The 16,353-nt window shown below is 44.4% G+C and overlaps 1 protein-coding gene and 1 non-coding gene across 2 annotated transcripts; both read right to left on the bottom strand.

Annotated features, from left to right (window-relative positions):
- Positions 1-1,081: 1,081 nt before the first annotated feature.
- LOC116270941 lies at positions 1,082-1,188 on the bottom strand. Its single transcript, XR_004179236.1, has one exon. It is a non-coding gene; the product is annotated as a U6 spliceosomal RNA (small nuclear RNA).
- A 9,072-nt stretch (positions 1,189-10,260) lies between these two features.
- On the bottom strand, positions 10,261-16,021 carry SRSF6 (serine and arginine rich splicing factor 6). Its single transcript, XM_003904729.4, has 6 exons — positions 15,719-16,021; positions 15,350-15,498; positions 13,968-14,092; positions 13,621-13,829; positions 13,261-13,344; positions 10,261-13,156 (listed from the first exon to the last, which is right to left on the bottom strand). The coding sequence occupies exons 1-6, from the start codon at positions 15,823-15,825 to the stop codon at positions 12,799-12,801; spliced, it is 1,032 nt and encodes a 343-aa protein (XP_003904778.1). The 5' UTR covers positions 15,826-16,021; the 3' UTR covers positions 10,261-12,798.
- Positions 16,022-16,353: the final 332 nt, after the last annotated feature.

Raw genomic sequence — 16,353 nt, 5'->3', positions numbered from 1 at the left:
CTAAAATGCTGGGATTATAGGCGTGAGTTACACACCTGGCCCCATTCCTTTCTTTCTTTTGCCCTCTTTCCCTCTATCTCCTTCCTTCCCTTATGTTAAATACAATTTTCAGAAGTTCATTATTTGGAATGGGCTCTGGCATTAGACCCAACGGACCAAACTAAAATGGAGTACAAATGCTGAAGTTCCACACCACCAAGCCAAAACCAAGATATATATTTTTTTGAGATGGAGTTTTGCTCTTGTCACCCGGGCTGGAGTACAATGGCATGATCTCGGCTCACTTCAACCTCCACCTCCCAGGTTCAAGCAATTCTCCTGCCTCAGCCTCCTGAGTAGCTGGGGAGTATAGGCGCCCAACACCACACCAAGCTAATTTTTGTATTTTTAGTAGAGACAGGGTCTTACCATGCTGGCCAGGCTGGTCTCAAACTCCCAACCTCAGGTGATTCGTCTGCCTTGGCCTCCCAAAGTGCTGGGATTTACAGGTGTGAGCCACCACACCTGGCCTGAAACCAAGATTGATAACCAAGATTGTTATCAAACCTTCCAAGAAATCAGGAGAGAGTGAAATAATAACCAAATCTCCAAACAGGCCAGTTTTAGACATACAGGACTACAGGCGCATACCACCACACCTGCCTAATTTTTAATTTTTTTGTAGAGACAGGGTCTCACTATGTTGTCCCGGCTGCTCTCGAACTCCCAGGCTCAAGTGATCCTCTTGCCTTAGCCTCCCAAAGTGTGTGATTACAGGTGTGAGCCACCACACCTAGTCCAGCCATTCTGTATTGTTCTTCTGTGCCCTCTTAATGTTTAACCATGTCTTTTATTTAAATAATTCCAGGAACTGGCCTTAGGAGGTCCAGAATATCAAACCAAGGTTGAGAGTGTCCCATCTCAGGAAAGAATGCTGAAGAATTGATTTACAGCCTTGTTGCCTCCAGCGAGACCACCAGGTGGCCCATTACTCAACATAACCATTGCAACTAGATAATGCTGACCTGCATACCCTACCCCTCAGAGCTTTGCCCCGCCCTGCCTGCATATCTACCCGATATTTATTTTTATAATTTTTAATTAAAATATGCATGGCTTCATGAATTTGCATGCCATTCTTGCGCAGGGGTCATGCTAATCTTCTCTGTAGCATTCCAATTTTAGTATATATGCTGCCGAAGCAAGCACTAAGTGTGATGTTTTATAGTCCCCTGAAACAGGAAATATTTACTTACTGCTTAACTTACTTGCTATTATCTGTAGGGTCACGACAGGAAACAGAAGGCGCACTCCCACTTGAGTAATTTGAAGGTAATCTAATAAATCATTAACTTAGTTATAATGGCGTGGGCAGGGTGTAGGAAAATTACAACGGTTAGCATAAGACGGTGAGGCTACGACAAAGGGAGGCAGTGGTTACCAGGACTTGGACAAGAGGGCTGTGTACACCAGACACTACGGCCTTCGGTTGAAGGCCACCGCCAGCCTTAGTTAAGTCTGCAGGGGTGGGGCTGGGGTGTTGTGGGAATAAAGACCCCAACTTCCATCTTCTCCCGCTTTCCACATCCCACTGCTGCTTCCTAATGGCTGATCCCAGTCAGAAACCAGAGGGCAGGGAAGTGTGTGGATGAAGTCACGAGGCTAGTTTCCTGAGGCTCAGACAGGCGAATAGGGAATTGGGAAGGAAAAATGGAAGATCTCTCTCATATTCATTTAGGCAAAATGAAACAACTGAACTTCAGAATGCTGCCTTGTGTGTGACTTGTTTACCTGGCCTGTTTCATCATCTGTAAAATGCTGGATAACAGTTTCTCTACCACGTATAGTTATTGTAGAGACATATGTGGTGTTGCCTAGCACCCCGTATCAGTTAGCTATCATTGTCGCTAACCCCCAAAACTGAGTAGCACACACTGTTTTTACTTTTCACATTTCTGCAGGTTGGCTGATCTGGGCTGGGTTCTGCTTCAAGCTGGTGGCCAAGGCTAACAGGCGGCTCTAGCCAGCTTGTCTCTTGTCCTCTTGGACCAGTGGGCTGGCTGAGGTGTATTATTCTCATGGAGACAGCTGGGATGCAGGAGAGCAAGCCCAGTTGTGCAACTGTCTTAAGGCTTTAGCTGTGTTGTATTAATTTTTCTGGAGCTTTGGTAACAAAATACCACAACCTTGGTGGCCTAAAATATTTTCAAAGTAATGGCAAAAACCGCAATTACATTCACACCAACCTAATAACACAAATTTATTGTCTTATGGTTCTGAAGATCAAAAGTCAGAAATGGGTTTCATTGGGCCAGTCGAGGGAGGGAGGCAGGGGCCCAGTCAGGGAGTCGGCAGGGCTGCGCTCCCTTAGGAAGAATCCGTTTCCTTGTTCCGTGGCTCCCTCCATCTTCAGAGCTGACAGTAGAGCATCTCCAATCTACTGTTGCTTCCATTTTTACACCAACTTTTTCTGACTTTTGACTCTCCAGCCTCCCTATTTATAAGGACCTTTGTGATTACACTGGGCCTAGCCAGATAATTGCATCTCCAGAACGTTATTTAATTACATCTGCAAAGTGTCTTTTCCAATGTTGTTACATATTCACAGGTTCTGGAGATTGAGCGTCCCCCTTCTGGGGGGTGGGGGAGGGCATCATTCAGCCTACCAAATAGATCATCCCTGCTAAATTCCATTGGCCAACACAAGAGAGGGAAGTACTCGTAAATGCAGAATGGGGAGATAGTAAATATTTCTGACAGTAATGTCATCTACCACACATCTGGTACGGTTTTTTTTTTTTTTTTTTTTTGGAGACAGAGTCTTGCTCTGTTGCCCAGGCTTGAGTGCAGTGGTATGATCTCGGCTCACTGCAACCTCTGCCTCCTGGGCTCAAGTGATCCTCCTGCCTCAGCCTCTGGAGTAGCTGGGATTACAGGAGCCTGCCACCGTGCCCAGCTAATTTTTGTGTTTTTAGTAGAGATGGGGTTTTGCCATGTTGGCCAGACCGGTCTTAAACTCCTGACCTCAAGTGATCTGCCCACCTTGGCCTCCCAAAGTGCAGGGATTACAGGTGCGAGCCACCGTGCCCAACCAAAATTTTTAACAAAAGCTTACTGAATATAAGTTGGACTATGATGACTCATGGTGCTACACTTTTCGAGGGCTTCCTGAAAAACTTCCTGAAAACACCAGTGAGCACTGATCATCTTATGATCACAGCCACACTGTTGTCTGGGCTTGAGTTACTGCTGGGTCTGCAGGCAATGGTCAAGGTGGATGAAAACTATAATTTAAGGTCTTTATTTACTCATTCCATTTATAGTGCTGTTGTATACTCCAGAATCACAGTGAAAGTTAGGCTCTGAATTTTCCTTCTTCTTCTACTCACTACTCCAAGCAAGATGACACATTATCTGCTTTAAACCCTCTGAAGGTGCGGAAAAGAGGCTGCAGGATTTTAGAGAAACAGTTTCCTTTTAATCCTCTTATCCCTTTGCCAGAAACGGCCCAGAAGTCAGCTGAGGAAGCATATATCAAGGCAGGGAAGTCATGTACTGCTCTGCTTTGAACAGGTTGGAGCAAACCTGGAGTGCTTTGTCTACCAGTGGACATCACTCTGTGAGTGGCACTCACAGATGAAGAGTACAGGAAGACAACATATGGTTAAGAGATTCAAAACTGTGGCACTGACTGAGGCAGGGTTGGAAGGGTTTCGGCTTGGAGAAGAGAGGACCTTCAGATGACCAGAAGGTAACATGATTTGTGTGGCTAGAGGGAGAATCAGGCAATATTTTCCTAGCTCTGTCCACTGAAAAGGCCTAATGACCAAACAAGTGGCAATAAATTTGCTTATTGCCCGGACTGGTTGCTAAACACCATTTCCAACAAAACCAGGGCTCCTTGGAGAAATGGCTGATTTCAGATCTGGACTGACAATGTAAGACATGAGCCTGGAAATCTTACCATACCAGAAAGCGAGGAAACTGACAAGATTAGAATTGTTTCAAAAGGACTCAGGAGGCAAATTGAGTTGAGTCCCACTGACTGAAGACAGAATTAGGTGACACTGATTAGAAGGCCAGGCACAGTGGCCCACATCTGTGATCCCAACATTTTGGGAGGCGGAGGTAGGTAGATTGCTTGAGCTCAGGAGTTCAAAAACAGCCTGGGCAACATGGCGAAACTCCGTCCCTACAAAAAATACAAAAATTATTAGCCAGGCCTGGTGGCATGTGCCTCTAGTCCCAGCTACTTGGGAGGCTGAGGTGGGAGGATGGCTTGACCCCAGGAGGTTGAGGCTGCAGTAAGCCATGATCACGCCAGCGTATTCCAGCCTAAGTGACAGAGTAAGACCCTAACTCGAAAAAATAAAAAGGTAGCATTGATAAGGCGAGCTGCCATGGATTGAAATAAATGTTTAAAGCCACAGTCCATGGTTTAATGTATCCAGGAATAAATAATCAATGGTTGCCATTATGACAAAAAAGACATCCAGATGGGGTCTTGCTAAGTTACCCAGGCTGGTCTTGAACTCCTGGCCTTCAACTCCTTGAACTCCTCCCACCTTGGCTTCCTATAGGTGTGGGACACCGCCCCCGCCCCCATGTAGTTTTTTTTTTTTTTTTTTTTTTTGAGACAGAGTCTTGCTCTGTTGCCCAGGTTGGAGTGCTGAGGCGCGATCTTGGCTCACTGCAGCCTCCACCTCCAGGGCCCAGGTGATCCTCCACTTCAGCCTCCCAAGTAGCTGGGACTACAGGCACCTGCCACCATGCCTGGCCAATTTTTCTATTTTTTTGTAGAAGCAGGGTCTCCCTATGTTGCCCAGGCTGGTCTTGAACTCCTGGGCTCAAGTCATCTGCCTACCTCAGCCTCCCAAAAGCGCTGGGATTACAGGCATGAGCCATGGTGTCCAGTCCCCAAGAAGTTTTGAGAAAAAAAATTAAGGTGGTGATGCACACACTGACAGCCCAGACTCACAGGCAGAATATATGCATGTAACAAACCTGCGTTCGCACATCCTATTCAAAATTTTTTAAAAATTGGAATTTGATAAAACTGCTAGAATAGTGGGTCTTCAATTTTAGTATGTGCCAGGACCACCTAAGGGGCTTTTAAAAACACCTATGGCTGCGTTCTACTCAGTTTTTTTAAATATTTATTTGAGACAGAGTATCACTCTGTCCCCATATTGGAGCATGATCTTGGCTCACTGCAGCCTCTACCTCCTGGGTTCAAGAGATTCTCCTGCCTCAGTCTCCCAAGTAGTTGGGATTACAGGTATGTGCCATCATGCCCGGGTAATTTTTGTATTTTTAGTAGAGATAGGGTTTCACCATGTTGGTCAGGCTGGTCTCGAACTCCTGACCTCAGGTGATCTGCCCGCCTCAGCCTTCCAAAGTGCTGGGATTGTAGGCGTGAGCCACTACAACTGGCCCAGAGTTTTATTTATTAAAAAAAAATATTGGCCGGGTGCGGTGGCTCACCCTGGTGATCCTACCACTTTGGGAGGCTGAGGCGGGAGGATTACCTGAGGTCTGGCATTCGAGACCAGCCTGGCCAACATGGTGAAACCCTGTTTCTACTAAAAATACAAAAATTAGCCAGGTGTAGTGGCACACGCCTGTAATCCCAACTACCTAGGAGGCTGAGGCAGGAGAATTGCTTGAGCCCAGGAGACAAGAGGTTGCAGTGAGCCAAGATTGTGCCACTGCACTCCAGCCTGGCCGACAGTGCGAGACTCTATCTTAAAAAAAAAAAAATTGTTGTGGGTACATAGTAGGTGTGTATATCCATGGAGTAAATGAGATACTTTGATATAGGCATGCAATGTGTAATAATCGCAACATGGAAAATGGGGTCTTCATCATCTCAAGCATTTTTGGTATGTTATTTTTTTTTCTTTTTTAATTACCCACAGTACACAGATATACCCTCAAGCATTTATCCTTAATGTTACAAACAATCTAGTTATATAGTCTTTATTTTAAAATGTACAATTAAATTACAGACTATAGTCACCCTGTGTGCTATCACAAACTATGTTTTATTCTTTTTTGGATCCATTAACCATCCCCACTTACCCCTCACCCCACTACTACCCTCCCAGCCTCTCATAACCATCTTTTTACTATTTCTATGAGTTCCATTGTTTTGATTTTTAGCTCCCACAAATAAGTCAGAACATGCGAAGTTTGTCTTTCTGTGCCTGACTCTATCCACAGTTTTTGATTCAGAGTCTGGGGTGAAGACTGAAGTTGTATTTCTAACATCTAAATCCGAGATGATTTTGATGCTGCTGGTTGGGAACCGCATTTTTTTTTTTTTTAAAGACAGGGTCTTGCTGTCACCCAGGCTACAGTGCAGTGGTATGATCGACTCACTGCAGCCTTAACCTCCTGGGCTCAAGTGATCCTCCTACCTCAGCCTCCTGAGTAGATGGGACCACAGGTGGGCAGCATCATGTCTGGCTAACTTACAATTTTTTTGTAGAGATGGGGTCTCACTATGTTGCCTAAGCTGGTCTCAAACTCCTGGGCTCAACTGATCCTCCCAGAGTGTTAGAATTACAGGCGTGAGCCACTGTGCCTTGGCAAAACCACACTTCTTGCTGGGCGCAGTGGCTCATGCCTGTAATCCCAGCACTGTGGGAGGCCAAGGCGGGAGGATCGCTTGAGGTCAGGAGTTTGAGACCAGCCTGGGCAACATGGTGAAACACCATCTCTACCAAAAATACAAAAAATTAGCTGGGCATTGTGGCAGCTACTCAGGAGGCTGAGGTGGGAGGATCACTTGAGCCCAGGAGGCCGAGGTTGCAGAGAGCTGCGATTGTACCACTGCAACTCCAACCTGGGTGACAGAGTGAGAACCCTTCTCAAAAAAAAGAAAACCGCTTCTCTAGGTCTATTAATTTACAGGAAATGCAGCATACAGAAGAATACACTTAATGATGCCATGAGGTTGCAATCAGCAAAATCAAGACTGGGAAACTCTCCAGGACAAAGACAGCTTCTCCAATAAATATATTGAAGGGGACAAAAAGAGAGACTCTAGATTTAAAGAGAGTTTAGATGTCTTTAAAGAGGTATATAGTGAATCTACAGATAAAATGTCTAGGATTTCCTTCAAAATTATTTGGGAGAGGAAGTAGACAGGTATATATTGTTAAAGCCAGTGGAGCACAAGGGCGGTTCATTCTACTATTCTCACTGGTGTTTGGAGACAGTCTCGCTCTGTTGCTCAGACTGGAGTAGAGTTGCGTGGTCTTGGCTCACTGCAACCTCCCCTCCCAGGTTCAAGCGATTCTTTTGCCTTGTTCTCCAAGCTAGCGGGGATTACAGGCCTGCGCCACCACACCAGGCTAATTTTTGTATTATTAGTAGAGATGGGGTTTCACCACATTGGCCAGGCTGGTCTCCAACTCCGGATCTCAAGTGATCTGCCCGCCCTGGCCACCTTTACAGGCATGAACCATCGCTCCTGGAGAGTTTAGTTCTATTTTAGAATGTTTTCCTAAATGCAGTTACTATTTAATGAGTGACTGTGCCAAATGCTTTGATATTAGTATTTACTTTCCATATTAGTAGGTCTTGTTTTATAGATGAGGGTGCAACTTATTTGCCTCCCGATCCTTTTGGACCTGGGCTAGGGGACTCGCTCTCCTGCTTTCAGCAGTAATGGGGGTTCAATCTGATGCCATCAAACCTTTGCCTTCAGAAGCTCTTAATCTCCAAATTGACTCCCTCCTAAAGATAAAAATAAAAAACCACCTTCTTTAAACCTTACCTTTAAAACATAGTCTACTCACGGCCGGGCGCGGTGGCTCAAGCCTGTAATCCCAGCACTTTGGGAGGCCGAGACGGGCGCATCACGAGATTAGGAGATCGAGACCATCCTGGCTAACACAGTGAAACCCCGTCTCTACTAAAAAATACAAAAAACTAGCCGGGCGAGGTGGCGGGCTCCTGTAGTCCCAGCTACTCGGGAGGCTGAGGCAGGAGAATGGCATAAACCCGGGAGGCGGCGCTTGCAGTGAGCTGAGATCCGGCCACTGCACTCCAGCCTGCGCGACAGAGTGAGACTCCGTCTCAAAAAAAAAACAAAAAACAAAAAACAAAAAACATAGTCTACTCCCTTAGCTGGGTGTGGTAGTGCACACTCGTCTCAGCAATTTGGGAGACTGAGGTGGGAGCATCGCTCGAGCCCATGACTGCACCACTGCACTCCAGCCTGGGTAACAGAGTGAGACGCCATCTCTCCAAAAACAGAAAACTTAAAGAAAACCCATATAGTGTACACGGACCCCGCCACCCCTCCAAAGCAATTCCTTTACGGTAGGCGGCCAGGCGAGGTGGCTCACACCTGTAGTCCCAGCATTTTGGGAGGCTAAGGCGGGCGGATCAGCTGAGGTCGGGAGTACGAGACCAGCCTGATCAACATGGAGAAACCCTGTCTCTACTAAAAAAATTGAAAATTAGCCAGGCGTGGTGGCACATGCCTGTCATCCTAGCTACTCAGGAGGTTGAGGCAGATGAATAGCTTGAAGCCAGGAGGTAGAGGCTGCAGCGACCTGAGATCGCACCATTGCTCTCCAGCCTGGGTAACAAGAGTCAAACTCTGCCTCAGAAAAAAAAAAGTTTATTTTGTAGGTTTTCCCCTCATCTTGGATTTGTCTCGTTTCTACATGACAGCATTTTGTGCAGGAATATCACAATAATGACACTCTGTCCTCGATATATTATATATGTCCAGTGATCCATCTTAATAACCTGGATCACTATAAAGTCATTTTAAAAAATAATTTTGAGAGGGGGATAACTGGAGCCTATATTAACTACTTCTTAAAAAGATGAAGAAAAAGTCTGAGGATGCATTAGAAATTAAGAGACTCAAGAGCCATGACAACAAAATGCCACCAATGAATCTTGGACCAAGAGGAAAAACGTTAAGGGACATTATGGGACAACTGATGAAATTTCAGTATGAACTGTGTATCAGACAACAGTATTTTATCAACATTAATTTCCTGATTTTGATAATTCTGTAGAAGATAATATTCCTGTTCCTAGAAAACACATTTTTAAAATTTTATTTTTTTTCAGACAGGGTTTCACTCTGTTGCCCAGGCTGCAGTGCCATGGTGTGATCTTGGCTAACTGCAACCTCCGCCTCCCGGGTTCAAGCGATTCTCCTGCCCATCTCTCAGTCTCCCAGTAGTAGGACTGCAGGCACGCACCACCATGCCTGGCTAATTTTTGTATTTTTGGTGGAAACAAGGTTTCAGCATGTTGGCCAGGCTGGTCTCGAACTCCTGAGCTCAGGTGATCCTCCTGTCTTGGCCCCCCAAAGTGCTGGGATTACAGGCATGAGCCACCGCACCCACTCTTCCAATTTTTGAACCATGATTCCTTTCTATTCAAAAGCTATAAAAAGTTAATGACTGTGTTAAGTGCTATACTGGGGGCCATCTGCAGGATTGCTCTAAGATAACAAGGCATATGTAAACAAACTATTTAGGATCTAGGAAGACCAACTGCACAATTGCACTGACTTTCAGTAAATAGATGCATACATGTTCGGGATACTAATATATTCAAAATGTGGTCACTGAGGAAACTTAAAGATTAGCATATAAATTGGTAATTACTACACTAGGTGCTCTATTCCAAGAACTCTAAATGTTGAGTCCTGAAAGTAATTTTTAAATTCATGCTGATACACAAGTCAAAGGATTATTCATACTGTTGGTTCTGAAAAAAAATTTATCATACATTCATTCAACAGTAACCAGCCAGCCATTTTAAGCTGATCTCTGTATTAGTATATATTAAAACAAACTGCAGACTCAGGGCATGAACACTGAAAACTTAAAAGGTCATTTTTATATAACCATAGAAATCTCTGAGCAGATACAAGTACTGTCAACAGTAGCTGCATTAATAGGCAGATTCCAAGGTATGGTCCAACCATGTATATTTGTAAATAAAATTGTATTTGTTATGGTACTCTCTTCTACTGTTCATATTCTTGACTTTTAGTCTTCACATCCCATGCCATGTTTTATCCCTATTGTTTCAAGGACGACACTGAAGCACAGTGATTAATGACTTGCCCAAGATAAACCATATACTAAACCCCAAACTCACGTTTCTGGGGAAGTGAAAACAAGATCCTGTTCTCATACTCAAGATAGGAATGGCTTCCCAATGCCAACTCCAATTCAAAAAACCATTTGTTAAGAATCTGGTCCTAAGTGGGCATATGCAATAAACTCAAAACAAGTCTTTCCCTCAGTAAGTATTTTATTGAGATTTAAAGCACAAAATAGGTTAACAAATCGGGAGGAAGGTGGTAACACAGGAATGGGAACGTAAAAGTCAAAGTAGGCAGGACTCAAAACTGGCCATAAAGGCACTACGGCATGTTCATAAACACCATCAAGTGAAAGAAAGGGGAATCAAGATGTTTTCACTTCTCTTCTGCTCCACCTTAATACTCTATCTAGCCACTGGTATGGAGCATGTCGTGGACTCATTCTTCTCACAAGTTAGCAAGGGAACTAAACATTTTATCAGTCAACCCTATGCTCATCAAGCGAGCCAATGTTACACAGTGATTTCATGCATCCAGTGACTTAGAACTACAGGCAAGGATAGGCCCTATTAATAAATTGGTTGTGGCTATTACTAGAAAATTATGGATGCAGGCATTTACCTATACAATGACCTGCTTACTGGGGCAGCTAACAATGTAGTCAAACCAGTCTATTATCATATGATGTCCTATTAACAAGAAAGCCCAGTTGAAGGATGTTTCATATTTTTAGAAAGCCAAATTTCTTACTATAATATCCTCCCACCCCTCTTTTAAAAAGGCTGTGGTTCAAAAAGCTTTTATGTTCTTTCCCTGAAAACAAGAGAACTTTGGTCAAAGCCAATTTTTAAGAGTCATCACTTCTGCTGAGTAGGCAAAACAATGAACTACAGTAACACACACCACTTTCTTTCCTTAAATTCTGAGATTTATACTGGAAAAATAAACCCATTTCTTTATAAACATCTAATTTAAAGTATCAAAGAAAATAAGATAATGGAAGAAGCATCTGCCTTTTGGGGCACTATATTCCTAAGGTTGGGCTTTAAGATTTTTTAACAGGAAACCCAGAATTTCTGAAAAACAGGTTTTTTTCACACTACCAAGAACTCACAGCCACTCTGTGAATGCCCTAGATATTTGACTCAAGTTTTTCAACTCTATCTTATTAGGCATATTTCTGGATTATTTGAACCTAAAAACCAACCCTAGAATATCATGCTTTCCAGGCACACCTGTGGCACAATGAGTGTTGTACGACCATGCTCCAACACAATCCAACCCTTGGTACCCTACATTGTGACAGCTCCTGGAAAGGTATTAAAGCTAAGCCAATTAATCTATATTTTGATTTCAGACTAAGATCAATAAATGCTTTTAAATAAAATTACTTTATATAATTAAGTATCTGAATAAAGGAATGTAAGGTTAATTCACTTCTCCAACTGCAATTTCAACTCATCAGGCTTATGGAAGTATGGACTAATTGCTAACCTAGTAACTCGTACAAATTTGCAGTATTCAAATTTGGTTTCCACAGTACTCATTACACCTCACTCGTAATAAAGTACAAAAGTTTGGGCTTACCCATTTCACTGTTTTTCAAAGCAATTACACAATGCATTAAAATTTACAAGTATGATCTAACCAATTGTCACATAATCCCACTAACTACGAAGGGGACTACTGGGTGGAACTTAACTGGCAACAGACTTTACTGAGATTAAGTGCCTGTTAAACATAATTATCTTTCAGCATAAAATGCAGTATGTGCTTTTACACTTTGAATAAACTCAAGTTCAGATCAAAAAGAGGCTACTTCCATTTCCACATGACAAACATTAAAGACAACTAAACCACTCTCTAACACTAATTACGCTGACAACTTCCAGAAACTGGATTATCTAAACAAGATCCCAAGTATTAGGAGTTATTTCTTAGAGTTTAAATTTGCCTTTGAAAAAAGTTCCATTACTTAAAATTAATTTAAGCAAAATCATGGAACAGATTGACTAAAAAATACCTTTTATTTTTACTCAACTTGTTAAAGGGGCAGATAAAGACTTTGGCAAATTTGATTAACAGCACAAAATAATGTTATCCAAACTGAATAATTTATTGCTGATCTGAGGCTTGCCTTGTTTACACTTCAGTAGGATTTACATGTTTCCACAAATGGCAGATACCAACATTTAAAGGAATTTACTAGTGACCTATTCAATAAGGCAATCATCTTGGTAGCAAAGTTTTATTTAAATCTTACATAACTCAAGCTTTATAAAAAGCCAACATAATTGAAAATTGGGTTCTCCCTCTAAAGTCTTAAGTATTCAAAGCTTGAAAGTTAATTTAAAAATAAGCAAACAAATAAAACAAAAAAACCCTGCCAGCAGATCCTGCTGAAATACTTAAAAAAAAAAAAAACAAAAAACAAAAAACAAAAAAAACAACTAAATGAGCTTACTCTTTACAAAAGTTATTTTAGCTCAAAAGCTATAAAATCAAAGTTATCTTAATTCTACAAAGAAGGGACAGGGTGTCTGACTTCATGCCACCATTTCCTTAGAGCCTCCTCTTTTTCATCAAATTTGGCCACAAATCAAATTTCTGTGTGCCCCTGTTTTCAGGAGATTGCTCTTGCAGAAGAGGCCAAGTATAAACATGAAAGAGTAACTGCCTAAATAGGAAAGTGTTCCATAATAGTGTGCAAAGAACAAGAGAGTTCTGAGTTAATCTCTGGAACTCGACCTGGACCTTGATCTTGACTTTGAACGAGACCTAGAACGGGATCTTGAAGCTCTTTTTGGTGGAGGGGACACAGAACGGGCCTTTGAGGGTGGAACAGGTAGCGGCGAATTGGAATGGGACTGGCTCCTTGATCTGGATTTTGACTTTATATCACCCTTTCCATTTTCTTTGGGGGATCGGGACCGAGACCTGCTTCGAGATTTCTCATACTCATCCTTAGATCTGCTTCGAGAATGTGAATGGGAGCCCCGATCAGACTTGGGCTTAGATTTGCTCTTTGATCTAGATTTCCTGCCTTTTGATCGAGAACGTGATCGACCTTTGCTCCGCGACCTGGAACTGGACAAGGAAAGACCGATTCTCTCAATACTTTGTAAGAACATACACGTACTCCATAAACAAGTACAGTAATATTCACAATGACTCAACACAACATTATTTACCGGGAGCGACTTTTTGAGATACTTCGAGATCTACTGCGGCTGCTCCTCCGACTCCTACTTCGTGACCGTCTTCTAGATCGAGACCTATTAAGAGAAAAACAATGAAGTCTTAATCTCAATCCATCTTAAATACATCTGTGCCATCTGGCAAAAATAGATAAGCCAAAGAATAATGTTTTTCTTTACTACGAAATTAAATACACGTTCAAAACATCCAGAAAAAAACCCAATGATGCACAGCCAAAACAAACTAAAAGCTGGCTTTAATTCAAGTAGGCAACAATTGAAATTACTTCATTACTTCCCTTTTTTATTGTCAAATATTCTGTTTCCTCCCCACAGTGTCCTTCAACAAGTTACCTGGATCTGCTTCCAGAGTAAGATCGCCTATGGCTTGTGCGTGGCTTATCTTCAATAAGCCTAATATTTCTGCCATTTATTTCTGTGCCATCCAGTTTGTCCAAAGCACGCTTCATGTCAGAGTAGGAGCGAAACTCAATTACACCCTCATTTGTTCGTTCCTTGTGGGCATCCGCATAGGTTACTTCACCTGCTTGTCGCATAAAATCCTGAAATGATAAGATTCGTCAGACTCGGAAATCTTAAAATATCTATATACTATAATAAATTCCCAGAAATAAGAATGTAAAAAGAGTTTACTTTAAAGCATTAGTCGTATCCTTTGTATCTTGAATTACAGCACATACCTTTAAATCTTGCCAACTGCACCGACTAGAAAGATTTTCTACAATAAGCCTGTATTCTGTACGAACAGGTGGTCCGTATTTGTCTCTGCCAGATGTTCTCCGACTGCTGTATCCACCTCCACCACCTTTATCACATGAAGGGAACAATTAGATGCCTTGTAATGATAAAAACGCATAATGTCTTTGAAAGTTAGTACAAACATATCAACTTTTATTTACTGGAGTAGGACTTTGCTATTATATTGCTAAACCTTCGACACATTTGTGATTTGCCATAAAATTAAATTAAGGGCAAGTCAAATAGACTAAATCCAACTAAACCTCTCCTACAATCTGTTAGAGAGTGACTGCTCCTTTATTCGATTTACCTCGCTAAGTTTTATTTTACAGAACATTGTAAAATATAAAACTTAACTGATTACATGCATTTCTACATTTTACAAAAATGTTTACTAGTTTTACACTAAGTACTTACATCACAGTGTGAGGTTTTTGGTGGTGGTTTGGCCACAAAACACGCAAGGTAACAGTCACCTAGTTCAGATTAACCAGTTTTGTCTAACCCTTGGAATCCTCACCATCACCCTGCGTCTAATGGCAAAAGGCTGCTGTCGTCATGGCTTCCGGTAAGGTCAGCCAAAGGGTCATAGGGCAAGGGTCACACAATGTATGGAAAAGCCAAGGCCAATCAGGAAAGGCAGTCATCTTAGCCTCAGTGGACACAGCCTCAGCCCCATTGGTCACTTTCAAATTGAAACATCAAGGACTTGTTAAAAAGTTTGAATTCAACATGCAACAATTTAAACATCAAACATTTAACATAACCAAAAATCCCCCCAACCTCCTCCCAGTAACATGCCCCAGTTAGTTCAAATACAGCATAAAGCTTATTTAGATCTACTTTGTGGTACAATACCACATTACTTAAAAATAGTACATTCTTCGGCCCCCATCAAGTTCCATAACTTTAGACCCATACTTTAAGCTCCTCCCTTCCCCGTCCCCCGCCCCCTACCCCACCTCCACCCCAGCCTGCCCCCGAACCTCTAACTAATGCACTGATAGGTAAGTAAGGAGAATACAACAAATACAGCCAGTCCTTACTTCCTCTGTGGTTAGAACCTGTGACAGTGCTGACAAGGGGCCAGAAGAAGCCAACCCCCGCCCAACTTCGCAAATAAAACCGAACACCCAAACCCAATCCCCGCGCTCCGGCGTCCCATGGCTGCCCCGGGCAGACATGAAGGCAGCGGGGCTCGGGGACGCCCGAGTCAAACGACCCCCGGCCCTCGCGCCTGCCCGGGATGGGAGGCCCCAACCCACCCACCCCCGCCCGCCCCCAGGGTCCCCAAGGGCGCGGAGCGCGCGGGGGTGGGACTCACTGCGGCTTCCGTAGCTGTAGCCGTCGCGATCGCGACGCGGGCCCCTGGCGTGCTCTACGATCACGCGCTCGCCGCAGAGCTCCTTGCCGTTCAGCTCGTAAACGGCGTCGTCGGCGTCGCGGGAGTCCTCGAACTCCACGAAGCCGTACCTGGGGGCGGTGCCAGGGCCGGACAACGGCGGGGGCGTCGTTAGCCAGGGCGCGCCCGTGCGCGCGCCCGCACCCCTCAGCGCGCCCCCGCGCCGCCGCGCCGTCGCCATCTTGGAGGCCCTGCCACGCGGCGCCGCGGCCTTGGCCGCCTTTTTCCTTGGAGAGTTCCCGCCGCCACCAGGCCTGGGACGCTAGGCGCGGGCGCCCAGGCCCGACTCACCCATTTTTGAGGTCTACTTCGAGGAGGCGGCCATAGCCACTGAAAAAGCGCTGGATGTCCTTCTCCCGGACGTTGTAGCTCAGGCGTCCTATGTAGACGCGCGGCATGTCCGTGGCGGGCGGGGGCCCAAGGGCTGGTTGTCGAACGGCGGACCGCAAGCCAGTAGCCGCGGTGCGGGTGCGGGGACGGCAAGAACCCGAACACGCGCCTCACACCACAGCGGCGGCCGAGTCCAGCCACACAATGATGCGCGCGCGCGCGCCAGGCTTACGCTATATGGGCGGCCAGTGGGGCGGGGCCTGGCGCGTGACGTCAGCGCGCAGCGGCACGTCCGTCCCCCGTCTGCCCTGGGCTAAATAGTGACTGGCGAGTCAGCTTCCCGCGACGGTTCGGTGTAGTGCGGTCTTGCTCGCTTCTAGGATTTTTCTCCAGCCCTCCCCACCGTCTTTGAAAACACAATGTCTCTAATGCAGCCGCAGAATTGTTTTCTAATTTGTACCTTTTATAAAACTGCGCGATCGATCTCTTTGGGGTTGAAGCTCGGGAGGCGGGCTGAGAGAATCCCCGTTTTTCATTGGTTCTCGAGGTGGTTATAATGGGTCGCCGCGGTCTCTGATTGGTGGGTTAAAACGAGG

The sequence above is a fragment of the Papio anubis genome, chromosome 16 (assembly GCF_008728515.1).
Source record: "Papio anubis isolate 15944 chromosome 16, Panubis1.0, whole genome shotgun sequence".
NCBI classification, from domain to species: domain Eukaryota; kingdom Metazoa; phylum Chordata; class Mammalia; order Primates; family Cercopithecidae; genus Papio; species Papio anubis.
Note: the sequence above shows the minus strand (reverse complement) of the source record. Positions and strands in the feature narration are given on the sequence as shown.

Excerpts from the sequence above, each read along its gene's own strand:
- SRSF6 (XM_003904729.4), bottom strand. The coding sequence starts at position 15,825 with ATGCCGCGCGTCTACATAGGACGCCTGAGCTACAACGTCCGGGAGAAG. Across the intron at positions 13,830-13,967 it reads GCAGTTGGCAAGATTTAAAG|GATTTTATGCGACAAGCAGG; the intron begins GTATGTGCTGTA and ends TTATCATTTCAG. Across the intron at positions 13,157-13,260 it reads ATCTCAAAAAGTCGCTCCCG|TTCCAGGTCGCGGAGCAAAG; the intron begins GTAAATAATGTT and ends TTCCTTGTCCAG.